At 38.1% G+C, this 24,941-nt stretch overlaps 1 protein-coding gene across 4 annotated transcripts in view; it reads left to right on the forward strand.

Moving 5' to 3' along the window:
* BTBD7 (BTB domain containing 7) overlaps window positions 1-24,941 on the forward strand; it is a 94,826-nt gene that overhangs the window by 54,895 nt on the left and 14,990 nt on the right. For all 4 annotated transcript variants that reach the window (XR_005053973.2, XM_036991574.2, XM_036991571.2 and 1 more), the window contains 3 exons: window positions 16,328-16,536; window positions 18,080-18,155; window positions 21,090-21,250. Coding sequence is in view for 3 of the 4 variants with exons in the window: in XM_036991574.2 (XP_036847469.1) it covers window positions 16,328-16,536; window positions 18,080-18,155; window positions 21,090-21,250 (446 nt within the window). In the remaining variant the exon portion in view is untranslated. The remainder of the gene's footprint in view (window positions 1-16,327; window positions 16,537-18,079; window positions 18,156-21,089; window positions 21,251-24,941) is intronic.

Here is a 24,941-nt window from a genome sequence, read left to right on the forward strand (position 1 = left end):
AGTGCGAGAAAACAAAACCACAGTTTGCACACTTACATGCCTTTATTTCTACATATATTCATCATCAACCACAATAGAATTAGACCTTTTCTGAAATGGTTGGTTTTAACACTAAATTAACACTGTCAGTATTCCTTCCTAATTGAAGTTTGCATTAAAGAACAATGCTGAATTTTGACATTGATTCACTAGAACATATGAATAAATGGACATCACATTGGTTCTCTAAACCTATTCATATCTGACCTATCTAATTATGAGAGGTTCAGAAATTTTTCTAAACTTTGTGATTAAATACTTTATATTATTCATATGCCTCATATTAAATTCTAGAAAGTTCTTTGTAAGTGTAAACAATAAAAACATTAACTATCACGTTTTCAGTAGTATGAACCCTATGTCTAAACTATATTTTGATGTCACATTTTTAGAGGTACTGTGTTAAAAGTGGATGGATACAAGTTGTACAGTTGATCATCATAACAGGTTTGTAAACCTGAGAATAGCAGCAGCCTGAGTTTTCAAGTAAAGTAAGGTAAAACTGGGACATTATGGAGTGGAGGGAAGAATATAATCTGTCATTCAAATGGACCCTTGGCAGAGAGTTAATACTATGACTCCAACCTTATTCATTTAGCAAACACCTATTGAGCTCCTGCTGTCTGCGAGGCCCTGGGATTAAAGCAATGAGTAAGATAGTCTGATGGTGAGTACCCGTAGGCAGTTACAGCGTGAGTGCCCCACCGTCCAGTGGTAGGGGAGCTCATAAGAAGAGGATCCCAGACCTCAACATGGGAACTTTAGGGCAGGGGTACAGTGTCAAGGAGAACTTTACAGAGAAGCAGGACCTGGAGATTGGTAGGAGTTAAATATATAAGATGGAGTTAAAGGGGAGCGTATCAGGCAGAAGGAACTGCAGCTGGAAAGACCTAGAGATAAGAGCAAGGCACTTTTGATTTCTGGGCAGTTGGGGTTGCAGAAGTGAGAGGTGTGGCAGGAAGTGAGGCTACAGAGGTAAGCAGGGATGTGTAATACAAAGCTTGGTATGACACGCGGAGACCTTTGGCTTTATGCGGAGCATAGCCTGAGTACATTTGCATTTTCTGAAAATGGTTCTCATGAGACCTTCAGCTGCATGTAGAGACCATAAGAAATGTTCTAGAATAGTGTTTTTTTTAACACAGATATTCTTTAAGGAGATAAAATTTGTAAATTAGTCAAAAATTAATTTGTTTTTAGAATTTTCTTACTCTATTTATTCATTTATTCAGTAGAATTTTTCAGGCACCTGTTTTTTTCCAGGTACCATGTTAATCTCTTAACTCACATTATCCTCTGTGGTAGGTATTATCTCCATTCTCCATTTTACACATAAGCTGAGGCTTGAAAATACTGTCACCTGAGGCTACAGCTGGAAAGTATTAAGGCCAAGATTGAATTCTGGTCTTTCTCATTGGAGGGGAGAGGGAACATGATCTCTGTGAGAAGAAATCATCCATGAGATGCATTGTTTGAAGGGAGCATATGACTATATTCGAGATATCCAGTATATCTAAAAGTTTTCTGAAAATAATTATTACATGGCTCTACCCCAAAAACTTTGGCTTTTTCCTTTATTGTTCTAATAGAAATTAAGGATACTAATCTACTGTTTTGTCTCTAGTGGAAGAATGATTTAAGGATAGTAAACAAGGTATAGGTGTAAATGGGTATTTTTTTGTTTTTAGATTAAGATGTGTGAACCCCTGAATTTTTCAAATGCTGAGTACTAGGATTATTTTTATTTAACATTTTAATAAATGGTCTGTGAAAGTGCACAATACATGTAGATTGTCACTATTTCTATGTACTTTATGGTCTTTGACTTGCTCTGCTCCCTTGAGCCTGTGGATCCCTTCCTACTCTCTGCTACCCCACAAGTCCCCTGATTGCTTTTGAATCAGAATACACTAGTACAGTGGATCTCCTCCTCAAGGAAATTTAATTATAGTAATGGTTGCTCTTTAGTTAATGTTTACCATAAGCCAAAAATAATATATTAGGTGCTATGTGTGTATTATTTTACTTAATCCTCGAACTAACCTCATGAGGTAGAGTTTAAGGATTAGGAAACATTTTTTCAGATGAGGAAATAGGCAGATTTTCACACATCCCACAGCTAAAGGGAATTAGGATCTGGTCTGTGGCCAGTCCTATTCTAGGGGTTTATCTTGCGTCTCTCTTCCAGTAAGATGCCCGCACATAGCACATATTCAGTTTCAGGGAGTTCAGGTCTCCTGTAGGTTCCAGAAACAGATCTGCCCACATAATAGTATAGCAGAGGTTTATATATGGTGTCTGTCCAGAGACCTGACATCCCTGTGAATGCTTTTCCCTTTCATTATGCTGTTCTCACCTAAAAATGCAATAAGCATAAATATTTAAAATGCCATATTAGAGAATATTAATCTATAAAGTAAACTTTAAATAAATATTAATCAGTATTCAACTAAGTATTGTTGTGCCCCGTTTCCTTGAGTCCCCCTTGTGGAGCCGCAGTTACCAGCCTCAGTTGTGAGATGTAAGAGCAAAACAGGTCTTTATTGCTAGTTGGAACTAGGGTCTCAGTGGCCTGTCAAAACACAGGACTCGGTCTGAGACCCTGAACAAAGTTCCCTTTTCACTTTTATACGTTAGCAAAAAACAGGTAGGGGCTTTCCAAGGGGGGTGGGGGTTATTGTGACCTTAGCTGATTGGCTGAGGAGGGTTGCTGGGCAAGGTTTCTGTGGGAATGGGCGTGGCTTGAGCAGGAAACTCAAAATGGGGGACACAAAACAAAATGGAGGGACATAGTTATTCAAAATGGAAGACACAAAATGGAGGCAGGGGTCATGTAAGGGACACAGCTATTCAAGATGGCAGACACAAAATGGAGGCAGGGGGGGTCATGTAATTATTCAAGATGGAGGACACAAAATGGAGGCGGGGGTCAAGCTAACCTTCCAGGGGTCCCACAGTATCTTAAGGGCTCTTAAACTTGTCTTTTTCTTTGATCACTTAAAGAGAAATGTTTAATCTTTTATCAACTGTCTGTGTACTTGAGCCTCTTCATTTGCTTACTGTTACTAAAGTTATTCCTTAGAAGTTTTCAGTTTATTTCACATCTTTGTTTTTCCTTCACACAGCTTGACAAAAACTGTTAAGCATAAAAAGTAGAAGCACTCAGTGTACATTTTCACACGCAGGCAGTGTGCGTCTCTGGGTTGCTGCCTTCTCTTCAGAGGGGAGTAATTCTCAAAGTAGAGACCCTCCCATTTCCTCTCCAATATTTGTTTGGGTTTTGTGGTCAGTGGTTGTTTTTATATTGAGCACTGAGGGAAGGAAGGAACTGGCAACTTCCATAGCCTGATTTTTTGTTAATTGCCCTTTGATTTGTTGAACTGACAATACATTTAAATGGGACAATTCAAAAGGTACAAAGGACACTTAGTGAAGACTTCTCAACTTTTGTCCCCCAGCCAATCAGTTCCCCTTCACAGAGGCAACCAGTGTTACCAGTTTATTGTGTATCCATCCAGGTAGACAGCCCAGAGATCGTCTCAGGAAGATACTTAAAGTAGTAAATCTGTAATATTAGTTATGCCTTCTGGCCATTAGCTGTTGCAAGAAAATCTTGTAAGACTATAAAAGGGGGCAGAAACTTTAAAGATAAACGTCCATGTAGGTAAGTATGCTACACTTTAAGACTCTAGCTCTGTTCTGTGCCTCTCTAGCCATTAGGAATAAACAAATTCGTCACATTAACAATGGGGTATGAGAAATCTAGAAAAACTAAGCCTACTTTTTTTTTTTTTGTAGTGAAAATAGATTTTAATGTAGTTTCTTTTTCCCCACAGCTTTAAGATATAATTAACATACAACATTGTGTTAAGTTTAAGGTATACAATGTAATGATTTGATATACCTCTATTTTGTGAAATGTTTACCACAATAAGGTTGGTCATCACACCCTTCACTGCACACAATGACCATTCTGTTGTTACAGTGAGAACACTAAAGCTGAACTCTCATGGCAACTTCCAAGTATACAATACAGTACCGTTAACTGTAGTTAGCGTGCTATACTCTAGATCCCCAGAACTTACTCATCATAACTGAAAGTTTGTACCCTTTGACCAACATCTGCCCATTTCCCCCACCCTTCAGCCCCTGGAAACCACCATTCTATTCTCTTGTTTCCATGAGTTTGATATTTTTGTATTCCACATACAAGTGAGATCATCCAGTATTTGTCTTTTTCTGTCTAACTTATTTCACTTAGCATAAAACCCTCAAGATCCATTCAGGTTGCTGCAAATGGCAGGATTTCTTTCTTTTTTGTGGATGAATAATCCATTATATATGCACCACATTTCTTCATCTGTTATCTATTGATAAACACTTAAGTTGTTTACATGTCTTGGCTATTGTGAGTAATACTGCAGTGAACATGGGAGTGTAGGTATCTATCTCTTTGAGGTAGTAATTTCATCATGTTTGGATGTATACCCAGAAGTGGGATTGCTGAGTCATATGGTAGTTCTATTTTTAATTTTTTGAGGAGCCTCTATACTGTTCTATATAGTGGCTGCACCAATTTTAGATACTCACCAAACAGTGTGCCAGGGTTCCCTTCTCTCTACATCCTCACCAGCATTTGGTATTGCTTGTCTTTTTAATAATAGCCATTCTAACAGGTTTGAGGTGGTATCTCACTGTGGTTTTGATTTGCATTTCCCTGATGATTAGTGATGTTGAGCACTTTTTCATGTACTTATTGCCTATTTGTATTTCTTCTTTGGAAAAAAATATCTATTCAAGTCCTCTGCCCACCTGTAATGATTGTTTGTTATTAAGTTGTGTGAGCTCCTTATGTGTTTTGGATGTTAACTTAACAGATACATGGTTTGCAAATATATTTTCCCATTCAGATAAGTTAGTTGCCTCTCTGTTTTGCTGATTGTTTCTTTTGCTGTGCAGAAAGAACCTTTTAGTTTAATGTAGTCCCACTTGTTGATTTTTGCTTTTGTTGCTTGTGCTTTTGGTGTCGCATCCAAAAAAATCATTGCCCAGACTGATGTTCAAGAAGCTTTTTCCTGATGTTTTCTTCTAGGAACTTTACAGTTTATAGGTCTTACCATTAAATCCTTAATCCACTTTGAGTTCATTTTTGTGGGTGGTGTAAGATAAGCATCCAATTTCATTCTTTTGCATGTGGATGTCCAGTTTTCCCAGTACCATTTATTGAAGAGATTATCCTTTCTCATTGTGTATTCTTGGCTCCCTTGCCTACTTTTTTGGGGGGGCCAAACTGTGATGCACCTTTAACTAAAATATTGATTGCAACTCTTAACACTCTGCAGAGAAGTAGTATAGTTAGACATGTTTTGAGAAAAGACAACTGAAGTAGATAAAAAATCCAAATACTAAGGACAGACTAAAATGACTAGGACTGTCTAATATGTCAGAAAGGGATTACTAAAATGGCCATTAACTGACTGTGGCAAGCAAATCCTAAAATGACCCTTAATGATCCCCATCTTCTGGTGTTCATACCCTTATGCAATTCTCTCCTCTTAAGTGTGAGTGCAACATCCGACTTGTTTCTAATTAATATAATATGGCAAAGATGATGGAATGTCACCTCCATGATTACATTACATTATATAAGACTCCTTTTCTTAATAGTAGACTTGACCTAGAGACTTTTTCCTTTTCTGACTTTAAAGAATTAAGCTACTATCTTGTGAGGTGGCCTTTTGAGAGGAACGCATGCATGCAAGAACTGCAGGCTGTCTCCAGGATCTGAGTGTGAACCCTCCAGTTAATAGCCAGCAAAAAGCTGGGCCCTTAATCATATGACCATAAGGAAATTATTTCTTCCAATAATCTGAATGAGCTTGGAAGCAAATTCTTCCTCAGTTGAGCCTTTAGATAAGAATGCAAGCCCAGCTGACACCTTGATTGCAGCGCTCTGAAACCCTGACTAAGGACCCATGTGGCCCATGCCCAGACTCCTGACCCACAGAAAATATGAGATATGAGATGAATGGTTTGTTGTTTTGACCTGCTAAGTTTGTGGTAATTTTTTGCATAGCAATAACAAACTAATACATTGTTTAATCATCTGCTGTTATTTTCATAGGTCAAAATGGTTTAAGATCAACAATTTCTTGTGATATAACTTAATTAGAAGAAAACAGTAATTTAAAGCCAGTTCATCACAGTACCTTCAAGGTGGTAACTAGCCACACCTCTACAAAAGACTCAATTCAGGAAAGATGGTGCAATTAGCCACAGTCCCAGCTGCTGCAACTGTTGGGAGGCTATGATTGATACTATGGTAATGGTATCACTGAGTTCAGTTAAGGAAGCTGGGCCACTCTGATTTATGGGATAAGGGAATTACTAGAGGAATTGGGCCTCACAGTTGTGGGGGAACCTGGGGAAGTGAAGGTCTGAAAGTGAGGAGGAGGAGGAGGAATTAACTGCCAGTCAACCTGAGAAGCCAAGCACGTTGAGCCACTGAAGTGGGGCTGCAAAGCGGAGCATATGGAGAGCAAATGTTGTGTCTGTGGATCTGCAGCTAAGCATCTGGTGATGACCTGGGGCCACTGTTGTCCACCAGGGCTGCAGTTGGGAGGAAAGCTGACCGTGGAGCAGAGGAGAGCAAGGACAGGCACCCCTGCACCTGCCTGTCACCACATCTAGTTACAGTGACTTTTGGAGAGTAATGGCTGCTGCTTCTGCCTTGCAAATCTCTCACGTTTCTCTTTTGGCCAACTTTAACTTGGAGCCATACAGAAATGGAGACTGTGGGAAACAATTCTAACTTGAGCAAGTTGGAACAGTACAAATCAGCATAATCTCCGTTTTTCCATCACCCAACCTAAATTTTTGTCACCCTTTGCTAACATTTCAGCAAGTCTGAGTGGTCTGCTGGGTGGGGTGACCCAGACATTCATTTCATTTCAGAGGTACCTGAGCTCTTAATTGCTTTATCTGTGGTTGCTACAATTGCCCTCTCTCCAGTATCACTGGGTAAGAAGCACCAAAGGATGTCCCCATGAATCAATCCTTGGATTCCAGATGAACGCCTTCCTGTCCCTATTGTATTGCCACAAACCTAGCGCCCAGGTCCAGCACTCCCCAGAGCCACTCCCACAGGCGTTCCTCCAGAACCTGCCAGTACATGTAATCAACCAGGTCTTGGAATTCTTGATGTGTACACTCTTTCCTCTCAGATGAAAAACTGTTTTCTCACTCAGACTATGATCATGAGTGAGCATCCTGACTGTTGGTTTGGAGCTAGGGAGAGGGGGCAGTTCAGGCAAATCTTGGGGTTTAACATTCCTAGCTCATCCACCGAAACATCCCATTCCAAATTTCTGTGTCCAACTGTTCCTATTAGGACCCAGATTCTGTCATAGAAGATTTGTTAAGGCTTTGCACTCAAGTTGTCTTTGTAGGCCTGATATCCGTAAAATTGAATCTTGAGCTTGAGTTCTAGTAGTCTGTTCTGCAGTTGCAGGAGATAAGGGTTTCTTTAAACACTGACCTAGAAGTCTTCTGACTTTGACAGAGTGCCTAGCCTTGAGGGGTGACTAACCAGAGCCTTTCCTTTCCTTTTTTCATGACTTTATTAACTAAAGCCAGCTGATAACAGGTCCTTCTAGTTATTTTCATTCCATTCCATTCAAGCACTACCACTACTGCTAAGTTAACACCTCACGTAGTGAGAAACCTTAGTGTGGTCATGTTGCTGTGTGCTCGAGTTGTTACCGCCTCTACTTACCGTGAGGCATGGGTCCTTTTTGCCATCGGACCAGTGAGTGGCATAGTTCCAGAATCTCATTTAAGAATCTTGTTCTCTAGGGCCATTCTGTTAATACCATTGTGTGAGTGTCTCCTCTCATTCCTCAACTACCTGTGCTGAAAACCAACCTAAAATAAAGGCTTGTGTGCAGGTAGTTTATTTGATAATTAATCCCACAAACAGGACTGAAAATGGAGGGAGTGAAACTGGAGGAGGGAAAACAGTACAAGAGTGAGCCATTGAGCTGGTCCCCACTGGAGGCATTTTGGCTTCAACGCTGCTGGACCCCTCTGAGGAACTCTGAAGAATCTTTTCAGAATGGTCCTCCTAAGAACGTCACAGAGGAGCATTCATCCACCTAGCTCTCAGCAGTTAAACCACGGAGGCACGTAGCACTTGAATTATTCAGATACGGGATGTCTTGCTTAGGTTTCCTGATTCTCCGTGGATGGTGTGAAATCTGAGACAGTATGAACATATATAAGGTACTTGGTGGAGAAACAGGCAGTGGGGCTTGGTCAATGCTGAGCTTTTTCCACCTTGTAGTTTAGGCAGAGTGGTTGAAAACCTGGGCTGTGGGGAGAGTTGAGAATCAAGTGAAGGATCCAGCACTGACCAATGGGATACCAAGTCATTGAACTTCTTTAACACCTCAGTTAAGGTTCATCAGTCCAGCATTACCCAGACTCTGGAAGATTAGACTGAAGCAAGAAAAATGGCCTCTTTGAATTCGTAGGTAAACACAGACTGCATACTGCATAAGTGTACCTTTCCAGTATCAGGCAGTTTTCTAAGTACAAACCACAACCAAATTTAAAACCACATCATAAGTGATATTCAAATATGTGGTTACTTATCTGGGCCAAAAGGGAAATAAGAGCACGGAAGGGGATAAGAAGATGGGAGATCAGAAATGCCATCTGTTTGAAGAATAAAAGCCACTTAGCCCAGTCAAAAAAAAAAAAAAACCCCAGAGGCACACATTGACTTGTCATCTAATCCACATGTCTGGCTCGTGTTTTCAGCCTTGGATCTGGAATTCTGACTGCCTTTTCAAATAGAGATGCAGGGATAATATGTTGGTAGTGGTAACCTTGCAACAGTGTGCTCAGTACGGATTGGCATACTGGGGGAAGGAGACAGTAGAAGCTTTCAGGTGATTGATGAGCGATGTACTGAGGACTTGGACAACAGTGGTGTTAGTGGGAGTGGAAAAGAGTCTTACAGAAGTGACTTTGCAGGAGTCAGTAAGACATCTTGACTAGTCCTCTGCATATAGGTCAAAGGAAGGTGAGTCAGCCCAGCTGATTTCAGATTTCTAGCCTAGAAAAAGGGTAGTATTGATGGTCTCATTGACTCCCTGCTATTATTAACATAATCCCCAAAATTCTGATGGGATTATCTCATCCTGGAGGGTGTGCTTTGATCCAGCACAGGGTGAAAGTGAGTTCAAAGTTAGTGACATAACTGTCTGAATTCAAAGCCTGTGTGCTCTTTCTACCGCCCCATGCTGCCCTCACTTCCTTCATTTCATAATCCCTTTTCTTAGGATTGGAATCAGTCCTGTACAAGTTAGTAGGAAAGAAAGAAAGTAGCTTTGCTCTCAAGCCTATTTGCATTTGAAGTCTTTATTTCTAACTCTGGTGCCACTAAAGAGTCAATACCTGCTCTGCGGTCAGCCTCCTCTAAATTTACTACATGGTTTTATGCTGGGCGGCAAGCCATGATGTCCCTCCACCATTCCTTTCCTTTCTTCCTCCTTGCCTGTTTCCCTCTTCCCACCTCAACCCCAGTATGAAGCTCTGAATCTAGAAGCTGCTAATACATTTCCTAATGGACCCGAGCCAGTGAAAAGGTTTCCCACTGTCCTGGTGAAACAAGTATGAGGGTATACCTAGAATGAAGAGCCTGAGGATGGCACTCAAGACATCTGACAAGGGTGTTCAGGAAACCTGTCGACATTGACGCTTGTTTTAATTATCAGAGGACATGAAGAGGAGAAAACAATGTTAATAAAAACAAAAAGTGATCCTATTTATCAAGCAGTAATAATGATTTGCGTTATTAGGTGTCAAATTAGTTTACTTATATCTCTGCGTTGATCATATTACATAGTTCAAATTTTTGAAAAGAGGCATTTTTGCCTACATTAACGATTAGAAAGAAAATATCCTGGTGAAAGAGAATAGAAAAAGGATTAACCAAGTGGGAGATTGATTGGAAAATGCTAATATCACACAAGCAAAAAGGATTGTAAGAAGTTGGCCTTGTACTACCTGCCAGCCTCACAGCAGCATCACTGAAGATCTGCCTGAACAGAATACATGGGCACCTTCAAGCCATTAAAAGTCTCAGCTACAGACGAGTTTTTCTGTCTCAAGGAAATTGTTAAAAGCTTTTGAGTTCATTGAGAAATTTATGTGGTTTATTAGTATCATTGCTGTGTAACGAACAACCAGAGAATCTCAGTAATGTATGGCAGTGAATGTGTATTCTCACAAATTTCCAGATCAGCTGAAGTTACAGATTTAAGTTTGCAGCCACTGGGGTCATTCTGGTTGCCACTGCGGGTTAGCAGGGCGGAGTGGCTCCATTCCCGCTGCTACTCATCCTCCTGGTGCCCACAGGCTAGCTATAGTATGTTCTTACCATGGCAATAGCAGAAGATAAGAGGGCAAGCCCAGTTCCCAAAGTACTTTTGAAGCCTGTTGTCATGTTATATCCACTGACATTTCATTGGTCAAAGCAGATCTCATGGCTAATAAATGCTGGGGTGGAGAAATACACTCTGCCCCATGGGTTGGGCGTGAGATCAGGGGGCTGGTGGTGATGTGACTATGTCTGAACAGTAATACACCGTATGTGGATAATAGTCTAAGCTCCAAATTTCTAGTTTATAAAGATAGTCATTCTTATTTTATCATTTAGTTATCTTTAAAGAAATTGATATATGTACTGTTTTATTTATAGTTAGGGAATGGAGTGAGTACTCTTTGTAGGGAAAAAAAGAATTCCTTCTAAAAGTGGATGAGAACCACATGGGAGGAAATAAATTTGATCTCAACCTGTTGTGAAACTGGCGTAGGAGAAGGGACACAGAGCAGTGCTCTTTAGAGTGTGTCTGCAGTGAGATAAGTACCGAAATTGAGTGAGCATTTAGAAACTTTTGTAGCAGTTTGATATTGCCACAGGTTCAAGTAGCATTTTTACTGAATTTTACTCTAAGTATTGGTCCAGGACAGATTGGAAATTTTTTAAAAGAACAAAAACAACTGTTCCTTGACCCCAGATAGTTTGAGAAGAACTGAAAAAGAAGAGTATAGCATTCTGCTCACTAGAAACAAATACGTGCACTGCACAAAAGGGGATCTTCTGCTTTATACATTGGTCTTTTGGGATGTGGGTTAATACCACTTTGTCACCAGGAATCTGACCATCTTTGAATGTGCTAATAACGTTTTTGGGTCTACAACACTGGAACAGATTTACCAAGGAAATGATACTGATGCAAGTCTCTGCATCTCCCTTGCTGGCCTTTCCCTGCCAGCATCACTTCAGCCTTGCTGCTGTATTTACATATTCATTCCATTACTGATAATTTCAACAAAAGGCAAATTATCGCTCATTGAAATCCTTTACTGTAAAAGGAAAATAATAATTTTGACAGTGTTAGATAAGTCTTTAAAAACCTACCTTCAGCATTCCAGTTTTTTGCCTAATTGTCTTCCTTTTACATTTTTAAGTTAGTATCACTATGTTTGGTATATTTATAAGATATTTTTCTGTTCATAAGAGAAGTAGTTCTAAGTGAAAAAGTTCTGATGAGCTAAGTATGATTTTTCTTTCTAGCTATGTCACCTGGGGCAAGTTAATTTTTGTGAGTCTTAGTTTTCTCATCTGTAAAATGGGAATAATAATAATAATAATACACCTTCCTCAAGGAAAAGTGCTAGAATTAAATATTTTAAGTACAGAACGTGGCACATAATAAATTTCAAAATGTGAACCATTATGTTTGTTTTTAATTATCTACTAGGTGTCAGGCACTGTAGAAGCAGATAATGTGGGGCCTCTACCCCAGAGGAGCTCTCAGTCTGGTAGAGGATTCAAACAGATAGATCAGAAAGATAAAATAGTATGAAAGTTTAATGCTTATAATAGAAACGTAGGGTGCCCTAGACATTTTTAGGTAGGAAGAGCACTTGACCCAGGCTTTGGGAAGCCAGGATCAAGGTAAGCTTTGGAAAAAGTCATCTAAGCTGAGTCTGCAAGATGTAGAGAAGTTAAGAAGGAGAATTGGGAGCATTTCAGGAAATGGAACAACATATGCAAAGGCCTGGAAGTAAGAGAATTTTGTAGAATTCTAGGAAATTGTAAGCCGTGCAATATAACTGGAGTGCAGAATATGAACAGGGGATGAAATTAGAGAAGTTGGAAGGAACCGTATCTATCACCAAGAAGACAGTTTAGATTCTATCTTGAAGTCATTTGCAAGCTGTTGAGTAATTGTTACATAATCTAAATTACATTTTAAAAGATCATTCTGGCAACAGGATGGAGAATAGATTGGAAAGGATCACGACTGGTTATGGGAATTTTTTAGGCTATTTCAGTAATGAGGGAGAAAGCCTCAGATTCTGAAACAGGTGATAGAGCTTCAGAGGGGGGGATGGGTTTAAAATGAGAACAGAATGAACAGATTTAATGGTAGACTGCATGCAGGCTTTAGGAGAAGGAATCAGTAACAGTACTCAGATGTCTGGTTTTGGTGACTGGGCAGATGAGAAAGCCTTCTCTAAAACAGGGATTAAACGGGAATGCTAAATTTCCCACAAGAAATGAGTAGACTTTGGATTTGAGATGTCCAGAAAATCCATGTGGAACTCTAATGGACAGTTTAAGGAGTGAGTCTGGGAGTCTGGAGAAAGCTCTGGGTTGGAACTGTAGACTTGAAGTCTTAAGGATGCAATAGGAGTTAAGACCATCAGGGCAGATGTCATCACCGGGAACATGCCCAGTAAAAAGCTGTGTATTCACAGCACTTGGCAAGTAGTGACTCCATACTGTTGGAATGAATGAAGAACGTCAAGGGTAGTTTCCCAAGAACCCTGAGTTAGGAGTACAATCCCAGTTTTACAAATGAGAACAAAGAGGTTAAGTGACTTGCCCCAAGTAATTTTGTTGCTAAGTGACCAAAGTGGGATTTCAAGTCCAATCTGATTCCAAAGCCCATTTTTTCATGCCATGTCTCACTTCACTATAAACCTCAGAAGTTTAACTATATGGTATTACCATTAATTCTCTTTCTTTACCTCTGCCAATATCCTGGTTTAGGAGGATCTTGAAACTTTCTTTTAAATAACCACCTTTTCTCTAATTCATCCTGCTTCCTTCTCAGACACATCTGTCAGACTGCCGTTCCTGTAAATGACTCATCCTACTCAGCTGTAGTCCAGTACCTGCTGGACTGGACAGACTAACAGAAGTCTGTCACTAGCTGCTGTCCTCCCATTCAAGGCTCACCACAAATCATGAGAATCATCCAGAATTTTTCCGTATTTCCCTCCCCTCCCTCCTCTCAGTACATATCCATGGCTTGGGTGTTGTTTATGTGCAGATCGCCCTGTGATGGTCTACATGTGCCTTCTAAGAATCTCATGTTAATGTTTAGATAAAATTAATCTTTAATCTTTAGATTAATTGCTCGTCTGTGTATATCTATCGCCATTTTTCTAAAATGGGTTTTGTGTTCATGATGGAAGCAGCTTGGATATCATCTGACCTTAGTTCCATGTCCTGTGTAGGGGTCCTTTGTACTCTATCCCTAATGTGATGAGCCAGCCTTTGCCCCTCCAGTTTCCTAAAGGGATCCTTCTTTTGAGAGGAGGAGAGGAGAGCAATTCTAATTGTTAGAAATTTCTTAATACTGAATCAAACTGCCCCTTCTTTTAACATCCCTTTGTGTCCCAGGATCTGCCCCCAACAGCAGAGAAGTCAGTCATTTCTCCTCTTCCTCATGAAGGTCCATCAGACATTTAAAGATAGCTCTTATATCTCTCCTCAGGTTTCTCTTACATAAGCCAAATAATCTTGGTTGCCCAGAGCTTTTCTTCAGTGACAAGTCTCAAACTCTCCACTATTCTTTTGCCCTCTGAGAATTCTGGAGTTCTGTCAGTGCCCCATCTAGAACACAGCAACCACAGGAGAACAGTGCAACATTACTCCTTTGATTAGGACTCAGGGCTGGTATCTTCAAAGCCTGAGATTGCTTCAGCTGTATAGCAGCCATGTCACATTTTGCATTCACTTGTAAAATAACCCAGACATTATTTTTACATAGGCAGTAGTTAAGCTAGCTGTCCCCTCTCATCTACTCTGCAGTTGATTTTCTTTAAATGTAGAACTTTCTGATTTTTCTAGTTTCATCTTCATTTTGACCCATCTTTTTAACCAGTTATGATCATATTATCCAGTGTGTTCATAACTGTGTTTACCAGTTTTAGGTCATCTGGGGATTTTGAAACATACTTTCCACATGTTCATTTAAGTTCTTACATAAGCGTCACAAAAACAGACTCCCCATGCCATCCCCCCAGTTAACCAGTGCTGCTTAATTAATATGGTTCTATTAGCCAGTGTTCTGCCATGCTTCTACATCTCTTCATCTTACCTGCAAAGATCTCATTTGTATTGGGCGTATTTTTATTTGGTGCTTACCATGTGCAAAAAGATGCTAGAGATACAGAGAAGACAGCAGTCCCTGTCCTGTGGAACTGACACTCTAGAGACTCCGTGAAGTGTTTGGTTAAAAGCTCCGCAGTAATCAGGTTACATGATTCTCTATGGTACTTTCCTTATCTGGTACCATATTAGAAAAGGAAATGAAGCATTACTTTTTACAGACTCTGTATTGGCTACTAATGATCTTGTATCACCTGAAAATGGGGTTTCATTACTTTTCTCTTTTTGCCTTTCCTGGTTTCACAATAACTTGGGAGTTTTGGAAGTCTCCGGAGTTCATACCCTTTCTTTTGGCTGTCTTAAAGCTGTGAGCTCATGAGAGAGCAGCCTGTTTAGTCACATTTGTGGGGGCAATGGTGGTATTTAAATGTGCCTCCCCCATTATCAGGGTTCTTTTTTATTTCATAGTAAACTAACTTATGAAGAATTTCTGTCCAACTTCAGCCATATTCCCTTGCATGATCTTTTTTACTTAAATTTTACTTATATTTTGTCTTTATATTTTAAAATGATCTTCCCTAAGGAAAATAGCTGACTCTTCTCAAATTTTATTCTTCTCTTTGAGTTCTTAAGGTGCGATAGTCACTTTCTCTGCAGTCTTGGTCCTTTTCACTTAAACCACTTATTTCTTTTTAATTCACCAGAATTAATCCCAGATGAGCATAAAACTACAATATGTTTGTATCCTGAGGGATTGAATTACCAACAATGCAAGTGTCTTTTAAGTTTTTATTTTGTTATCCTTAATCTACAATTACATGAGGAACATTATGTTTACTAGACTCCCCCCATCACCAAGTTCCTCCCACATACCCCATTACAGTCACTGTCCATCAGCATAGTAAGATGCTGTAGAATCACTACTTGTCTTCTCTGTGTTGTACAGCCCTCCCCGTGCCCCCCCAACATTATAAATGCTATTCATAATGCTCCCTTTCTTTCCCCCACCCCCTTTATCCCTCCCTTCCCACCCATTCTCCCTAGTCCCTTTCCCTTTGGTAACTGTTAGTCCATTCTTGGGTTCTGTGATTCTGCTGCTGTTTTGTTCATTCAGTTTTTCTTTGTTCTTATACTCCACAGATGAGTGAAATCATTTGGTATTTGTCTTTCTCTGCCTGGCTTATTTCACTGAGCATAATACCCTCTAGCTCCATCCATGTTGTTGCAAATGGTAGGATTTGTTTTCTTCTTATGGCTGAATAATATTCCGTTGTGTATATGTACCACATCTTCTTTATCCATTCATCTACTGATGAATGCAAGTGTTTTTATATTAGGATGATACAAAGGGCAGATGTCCCCATAGTTTATAGAAGATAGCCCTCCGTCTCCTTTTCAAGCATGCATTCTCTTCTCAGTCAGGTGTCATCCGTAACCTTCCTCTGGTGAATTCCCATGGCTGTATCATTTCTACCTACTCCTCTTTTCCCTTTGGTCCAATCTTCTGCACTATAGTATTTTACTCAGATTGTTGGATTTGTATATAGATACTTACTTTCTTAAGCAATTGTGAGGATTCTCTGCCTTTTTCTGTGGATCTATCTCTACTGAACAGCAGATTTCCTTTAGATGTCATAGTCTAATGTTACCAATTATTACCCCATCCCACCAAGTCTTGGTGATTTCCATGAGATTTTATTTATCTCATTGTTCTTTTTTTACTATTGTTACTTTTAAATATAGAATCTAGCACTAATGTTCAATAAATAATATTTATGATTAATCTCAAGAAGTATTTGCCTTCTCTTTTAGGCTGTGAGGATATCATTGCTGAGAGCATCTCATTAGATACTTTAATTGCCATCCTCAAGTGGAGCTCTCATCCATATGGCTCTAAATGGGTACACCGACAAGCTTTACATTTCCTCTGTGAGGAATTTTCCCAGGTCATGACTTCGGATGTTTTTTATGAACTCAGCAAAGACCATCTGCTTACTGCTATCCAGTCTGACTACCTACAGGTAATCATTTATATAGCTCTCAAATTCGTTGTCATCCATACATGCACCAAGAAACCCATCTGTACTCTGTTATTCTCCCATTGAAGGAGATCAGTCTGCCCGGGAGTGTCCTCTTCAGATTTATACAGCAAAAGCCTTCTGGCTCTCTGGCCCTTCATGCACACTGCTGCTATGACTCACCACTGTGAACAAGCCCCACTCCCAACCAACTGCACCAAAGGGGTTGGTTGAGATAGTAGACAAGATCAGAAGCATATCCCAAAAGTGATTTTCTTGGCTTTCATTAATAGTAGATACACTATAATAGTTTTTTATTTTTGGTGGGGGATCATACTTAAGACTATAGATAGTAGCTTAAGCAACCAAGTAAGAATCATATTAGATTGCTGATCTACTTAAATGCTTACAAAACCTCAGTGTACATGTCCTATCAAAGTATAAGGGTGTTTTCAGTGACTTACTCAGTCAAAAGCAATTTTTAGCAAATTCATCTGTCCTTGACTTATATGTCAATGTAGTTTGGTAATTTAAACAATAGATTTAAAAGATTGTAAAAAGTACTTTCTGGTAAAGTATGCCAAAAGTTAACTTTTTTTTTTTTTTTTTTTGCATTGGTTGTATGAACTTTGTGCTGAAAACTGTCCAACAGTTTTAGTGTTGTAAAGACAAAAATCCATTCAGCCATTTCTTCTTTATATTTGTACTAGAGAAATTATGAAACACTTCCACCACAGTCAAGAAATGCAGTGAATAGTTAAATAATCCACTTAACATCTGTGCTTTTCCTTCATACATTTCTTTGATTGCAGCACAAATATTGTCATAACTTAATTTGATTTATTCAAGATCTTTGTTCATTAACCTTGCTTTACTGTCCTGCTCCAGACTGCGTACTTTATGAGAGTTAGGGTTTGTCAGTTCTCTTAATATTATTGTCTTAAGAAGCTTTGTGTTTCTTCTTGAAAAGTAAAAACCTCAGAGAGCAGCCTAGATTTGTTCTAAGATTTTAAATAAAGCACAAAGAAATAAGGGACACATTGCCATTTCACAGACTGTGCTTGAAGGGTCCTTCACCAATCATCATACCTTGTGGAGATTGTAGCCTCTTTTGCCAAAACAAGTTGCCATACTTGTTTTTTCTGTTCCCACAGGAAATGATAATCACATTGTGTACTTCTACTTTCATTTATTTATCCCCATCTTGTCCTAAAAAGAATTTAAGGCAGCTGTGTAGAGACCATATAGTAAGATAAAATAAATTCAAAATAGGTGAAGAGAACAGGATAAAGAAAAAATATAGATGAAAATACGAAGACAAATTTTAGGTGGAGCCAAGAGTGAGGTTACTGGTTGAAACACATATAATGCAGTCTTGTATGTTCGCTGTTGATGGACCATAGGTTTAACTCGAACATTCAAAGAGCCAGTGTAAAGAGTAGAATGTGGTAAGTTGCAACTGTATTTACATTATGACCTATGAAAAGTCATTAATGAAATTAACCATTTATCTAATTTCACTAAAATCAACCATTTTTTATTATAGGCAAGTGAACAAGATATCCTTAAATATCTGATAAAGTGGGGTGAGCATCAGTTGATGAAAAGAATAGCAGACAGAGGTAAGCTCAAAAAACTAGCTTGCACTGTAAGTTTTTCCCAAAAACTTACTAAAATGCATGCTCCGTGTCAGTCTTGACAATAGCCACTATTGCCTGGTGAAAATAGAAATTTTATAATACATAAAAAAATCCTTTAGTGGCGAGGATATATTTTGTTCAAAGTATAAATACATATTAATAAGGTGTCTTTATTTTGCAACTTGAAAAAAGTACTTTTAATGTTATCTTTCCATATATTTAATAATATACACTGATTTGTGGAAGTATTAGATTGATATTTTTCATTTAATGATTAAAGTGTTACAAAAATATATTGGTGAAAATGTTCTGGAATTAGCTAGTGGCAATGGTGCTCAATGTTGTAATTGTACTAAAAGCCACTAGATTGAACACTTTAAAGCAGTTAAAATGGTGAGCTTAATGGTATGTTAATTTTACCTCAAAAAAAATATATGACTACCCAAAAACATATTTATTGTTTATTTTTAAATTTTGTGGAAGGTAAAGGAGAAATAATACTTTGAATGGTCTCTGACGAGGGATACTGCAGAAGAAATTGAAGCATCATATATAGGAGGTGGGCTTTCAACTTCAGAAGCTTATGATTCTATAGTAGCCTTTTGCTTATGTCTAGGGTTAGCCCACCCACCTGTGCTCCTTCCTTCATAGACTATGGTGTTCCTCTATATAGTTAACCCAAATAAACACATTTTAATTAGAAAAATTAAATAAAGATTTCCCTTTGCTGTTATTTTTTTGGCAGCTTTATTTACATATGTACCATAAAGCTCACCTATTTAAAGTGTTCAAGTTAATGGTCTTTAGTACATTTACAGAATTGTTCTGTCACATTTTTAAATACACACAAAAAAACAAGCTAAACCTCCCCAAACCTTTTTATTGTGTTCCTTTAACACACTTCTACCCAAGCAGTAAGGAATAAAAGCAGTCCTCTAATTTTATTTCTCCTATTATATTTCTTTTTGGCCTACAAAAACGCCTTTAGCAATTCTGAGATTTGAATTTCTGTTAATATAAAAACCACTATTAATAAGGGATGTTTTTGAACTGCCAGTATACTGTCCAGCCTCCTTATTCACAGATTCAGTATTTGCAAATTCACCTACTTATTAAAATTTATTTGTAACCCCAAAATCAGTATTCACAGTACTTTCATGGTCATCTGCAGACATCCTCAGAGTACCAAAGCTTTCAGTCCCCTGATGCACATGTTCCCAGCCTAAGGTGGAACAAGGTGACACTCTGCCATATTGTAAATAAATATCCTTTTCACATTCTATTTAGTACTTATGTGAAAAATGCTTTTCACATTTTTATTAGCTTTCAAGTATGCTTTATGGAAAAAATATGGAGAAAAATAAACTTCCCGGCATGAGTTACAGTCCTGTTGGTTGTGAATTTGATATTAATGAACCAATATATATGAATAAGGTGCCTTTAAACAGAAACACACATAAAACAAAGTTACGTACATTTACAGAATTGACAAAAATGTGATCAGAGGCTCACAGGAACCTAACCCTGTGTTCCTTTAGGAGCAGTGGTTTAGTATTTGCCAGTTAATTGTTTGCTTTAATTTTGTAAAACATAACTAACCCCAAATAGCAAGAATTAATTGAATAAAATACTACATGATTATTATAGGCCAAGGCTTGTTCACTCGTGTAAGATTGGCAAATGAAATTATTTTGGGAAGATCATGAGTGTCCTTGATAAAATTTCCCTTAAACAGTAGTTTTTAGACAAAGCTAGAAGGGAAGGCTCTTACACAGGGATGAGAAGAAAGCAGAGCAACCAGGCTGCACCCTTGTTTCAGCCACCTTCATGTATAAGGGGGCTGCTCTTACCTGTTACATATTTGGGAGTTTCATGTAAGATTTCATTTGAAAACAGGATGCTACTACTTTCAGAAAAAAAATACTGAAAAGCAATGCTTTGTATAAGTATGAAACCAAATCATAGCAAGGCAAGGGGAAAAAACCCTTTTCCACATACTTACAACAATTTTATTTTTAATGACTCCAGAAAGAGCTTAGCTTCTTAAAAATAACATCTCTTTATCTGTCTGTGTACCCCATGACTTAAGGGAAATACCAGTTAACCTATGGAGTGTTTACAGAAAATTCAGCATTTATATTTATGAATGATAAAAATCTTACTTTTTAAGAAAAAAATACAGCTCTCTAGATTAAAGACATAAGTAAAGATTCCCAAAACGTATGTCATTTTTCTTCCCACCTCAGTACCATAAGCATAGATGTACTTTAAGTCTTCCCCTTTCACTAATACCCAATGAGGAAAACCTTCATTCCCTGCTCTGGACACTGGAAATATATTACATGTCAGAGATCAAATGGTTCACTTTTATTAAGTAACATTTCCATATTATGGAAATTTAGGAGACTACCATAAAAATCTGAAGTACAGTAAACATTGGGTTCTGCTGTTTTAGGTGCCACCTGATTAATATCTTGTTTACTTGCCGTTAAACATTTGGTAGTCTAATGAGCATACTGATAACCTGCAGTGACCAGAAATAATATTTGCCTTGTAGTGCTCCTACTGTACTAGAAACTGGTCACAAAAGTGAGGAAGCTTAAGAAAGAGCCCTTGGTCCAACTAGGTTTGAATAGATAGTCATCTTTTCTCCTTTGAGCTAGAATACAAAAAAGAATCCTTTATTCTTTAGTATAGTCATAAAAGTATGTTATTGTACTGTTGACACCATGCTTTTTCTTTGTCCAAGAACATCTCTGTTAAATAAACTTCTTAAGACATAAAAATTGCTTATAGCCCTTTTTAAAGAAGGTCTATGTAAGCATAAAGAGTGTTACCGGAAGTATTAGAAAAGAAAGCAAGCCTTTTTCTGAAAGTTTGGATTTGGTTGGAGATTTTTCATTCTGTGTCTCATAGAGCCAAACTTACTGAGTGGCACTGCTCACAGTGTGAACAAAAGAGGTGTGAAAAGACGAGACCTGGACATCGAAGAACTTAGAGAGATCCTTTCTTCTCTCTTATCTTTCCTGCGAATTGAACACATCTTACCTGTAAACAGTGAAGTCCTAAGTGATGCAGTAAGTGTCTTTCTTCATTTATCCCTTTCATGAAAAGAAAATGCACCAAAATGTACAGGCTTATCTTTTTTTTTTAATCACCATAAATAATTTCTACCACTAACAGTATTGTGAAAATGTAAATTCCATGGGGACAGGAATGATGTCTGTTTTGTACTATATTGTGTCCCTAGAGTCTGGCATGTGGCACAAATAAATGTTTGGTGGATGAAATTGGAGTTGGGGTATCAGTCTTACTTTTTCAAGAGGATGGCTTCAAGGGGAGTTAATTCAGCCATTTATCAGTGTTGATCAAGTAGATAACTTATTCAGAAAAGAAAGGGTAGAAAATACCTTTGGAAACTCTTCAAGGACAGCAGTTAATCAGGGAGCAGGAGAAAAGGATATTGGCTCAAAGTAAAAGAATTGTATGAATCTTAAAATTGTATTTCAGTTAAAAATTAATGGAGCTATAGTTCTAAAATTCATATGGAACCACAAAAGACCCCGAATAGCCAAAGCAATCCTAAGAAGGAAGAATAAAGCAGGAGAGATCTCTCTTTCCAACTTCAAGCTCTACTACAAAGCCACAGTAATCAAGTCAGTTTGGTACTGGCACAAGAACAGACCCATAGACCAATGGAACAGAATAGACAGTCCAGATATTAACCCAAGCATATCATACATAGTTAATATATTATAAAGGAGCCATGAATATACAATAGGGAAATGACAGCCTCTTCAAAGCTGGTGTTGGCAAAACTGGACAGCTACATGCAAGAGAATGAAACTGGATTATTGTCTAACCCCATACACAAAAGTAAACTTGAAATGGATCAAAGACCTGAATGCAAGTCATGAAACCATAAAACTCTTAGAAGAAAACAGGCAAAACTCTCTTGAATATAAACATGAGCAACTTTTTCATGAACATATCTCCCCAGGGTAGGAAAACAAAAGCAAAAATGAACAAGTGGGACTATATCAAACTAAAAAGCTTCTGTACAGTAAAGGACACCCTCAGTAGAACAAAAAGTCATCCTACACTATGGGAGAATATATTCATAAATGACATATCCGATAAGGGGTTGACATCCAAAATACATAAAGAGCCCACGTACCTCAACAAACAAAAAGCAAATAATCCAATTAAAAAATGGGCAGAGGATCTGACCAGACACTTCTCCAAAGAAGAAATTGAGATGGCCAACAGCACATGAAAAGATGCTCCACATCGCTAATCATCAGAGAAATGCAAATTAAAACCACAATGAGGTATCACCTCACACCAGTAAGGATGGCCAGCATCCAAAAGACAAAAAACAACAAATCCTGGTGAGGAAGTGGAGAAAGGGGAACCCTCCTGCACTACTGGTGGGAATGCAAATTAGTTCAACCATTGTGGAAAGCAGTATGGAGGTTCCTCAAAAAACTAAAAATAAAAATACCATTTGACCCAGGAAATTCCACTCCTAGGAATTTACCCTAAGAATGCAGCAGCCCAGTTTGAAAAAGACAGATGCACCCTTATGTTTATCATAGCACTATTTACAATAGCCAGGAAATGGAAGCAACCTAAGCATCCATCAGTACACGAATGGATGAAGATGTGGTACATATACACAGTGGAATATTATTCAGCCATAGGAAGAAAACAAATTCTACCATTTGCAACAACATGGATGGAGCTAGAGGGTATTATGCTCAGTGAAATAAGCCAGGCAGAGAAAGACAAGTATCAAATGATTTCACTCATCCGTGGAGTATAAGAACAAAGCAAAAACTGAAGGAACAAAACAGCAGCAGAATCACAGAACCCAAGAATGGATTAACAGTTACCAAAGGGAAGGGGACTGGGGAGGAAGGGTGGGAAGGGAGGGATAAGGGGAAAAAGGGGCATTACGATTAGCACACATAACGTGGGTGGGGGGCACAGGGAGGGCTGTACAACACAGAAAAGATAAGTAGTGTTCTATAGCATCCTACTACGCTGATGGACAGTGACTGTAATGGGGTATGTGGTGGAGACTTGATGATGGGGGGAGTCTAGTAACCATAATATTGCTCATGTAATTGTAGATTAATGATACCAAAAAAAAAAATGCAGGAGCCCAGTTTGAAAAAGACATATGCATCCCTGTGTTTATCGCAGCACTATTTACAGTAGCCAAGAAATGGAAGCAACCTAAGTGTCCATCAGTAGATGAATGGACAAAGAAGATGTGGTACATATACACAATAGAATATTATTCAGCCATAAGAAGAAAACAAATCCTACCATTTGCAACAATATGGATGGAGCTAGAGGGTATCATGCTCAGTGAAATAAGCCAGGCAGAGAAAGACAAGTATCAAATGATTTCACTCATCCGTGGAGTATAAGAACAAAGAAAAACTGAAGGAACAAAAGAGCAGCAGACTTACAGACCCCAAGAATGGACTAACAGTTACCAAAGAGAAACAGACTGGGGAGGGTGGGGGGGAAAGGAGGGAAAAGGGGTTAAGGGGCAATATGACTAGCACACATAATGTAGGAGGGGTGCACGGGGAAGGCAGTATAGCACAGAGAAGACAAGTAGTGACTTTATAGCATCTTACTATGCTGATGGACAATGACTCTAAGAGGGTATGTGGTGGGGACTTGATAATGGAGGGAATGTAGTAACCACAATGCTGCTCATGTGACTGTATATTAATGATACCATAATAATAAAAATTTAAAAAAAGCAAAACCAAAAAATAAAAATTAATGGAGCTGATTGTGTTACTTTTGTAATTTTTTTATAAAGTAAGTTTTTAAACTAATGCTTGAATTAATAGGTGGGAAAAATAAGTATAAATATTAGTTCTTCACTAGTAAGAACTTAAATGTAATGCTTATAAACATAGTAATCTTTTCACCTGCACAGAAACATAAAACTCTTCTGGGAAAAAAACTGATAAAAAAAAATTTTTTAAGTACTCTAAAAACATAATGAAGGAGAGAATACCTCTTCCAGAATGTAAAATAAATTTTAAGACTCTAATATTTAATCTGTGATGCTAGCATAACAGACAGAATAGCCCAGAAAAAGGTCCTAATTAATATTAAGAATTAAACATACAATAAACTAGCTATCATAAATCAGTGTGGTGCCAGACTAACTGAGGAGTGGGGGAGGGAGGGAATTGGTTTAAACACTCATTTCACTTGCACACTAAATTAGTCCCTGTTAGACTGAAGAATTAAATATTAAATTGAAACATGGGAAAACCAGAAGAAATAATTAAATATTTATAGAATCTCTGATTAGAAGAATGTTCAGTCTCAGTAGTAATCACACACCAAAGAAACCAAAATAAACTGTACATTAGCACTTTTCCACCTATTAAGTCAGTAATTTTTTAAATAATTTACTGTCCCATATAGGAAGATTAACTAGTACATTGACAGCATTGTCATTAAATACTTGGAAATAGCTTAAATGTCTAATAGGGAAAATAAACATAAACTATAGTACGGCTACTTGACAAAATATTTTTGTTGCCCTGAACAATAGTTATAAAGACAATATAACAGCCTGGAAAATGCTGAGATTAAATACAAATTTAGAAAGAAAGAAATACAAATTTACAAAATATCTTTTTACAACAGCATGTGAATCTAAAATTATTTTGAAATAAAACTTAAATATTTAAAAAACATTACTATGTGTTTATGAATAAGTAATTT

The sequence above is a fragment of the Manis javanica genome, chromosome 8, assembly GCF_040802235.1.
Source record: "Manis javanica isolate MJ-LG chromosome 8, MJ_LKY, whole genome shotgun sequence".
NCBI lineage: Eukaryota > Metazoa > Chordata > Mammalia > Pholidota > Manidae > Manis > Manis javanica.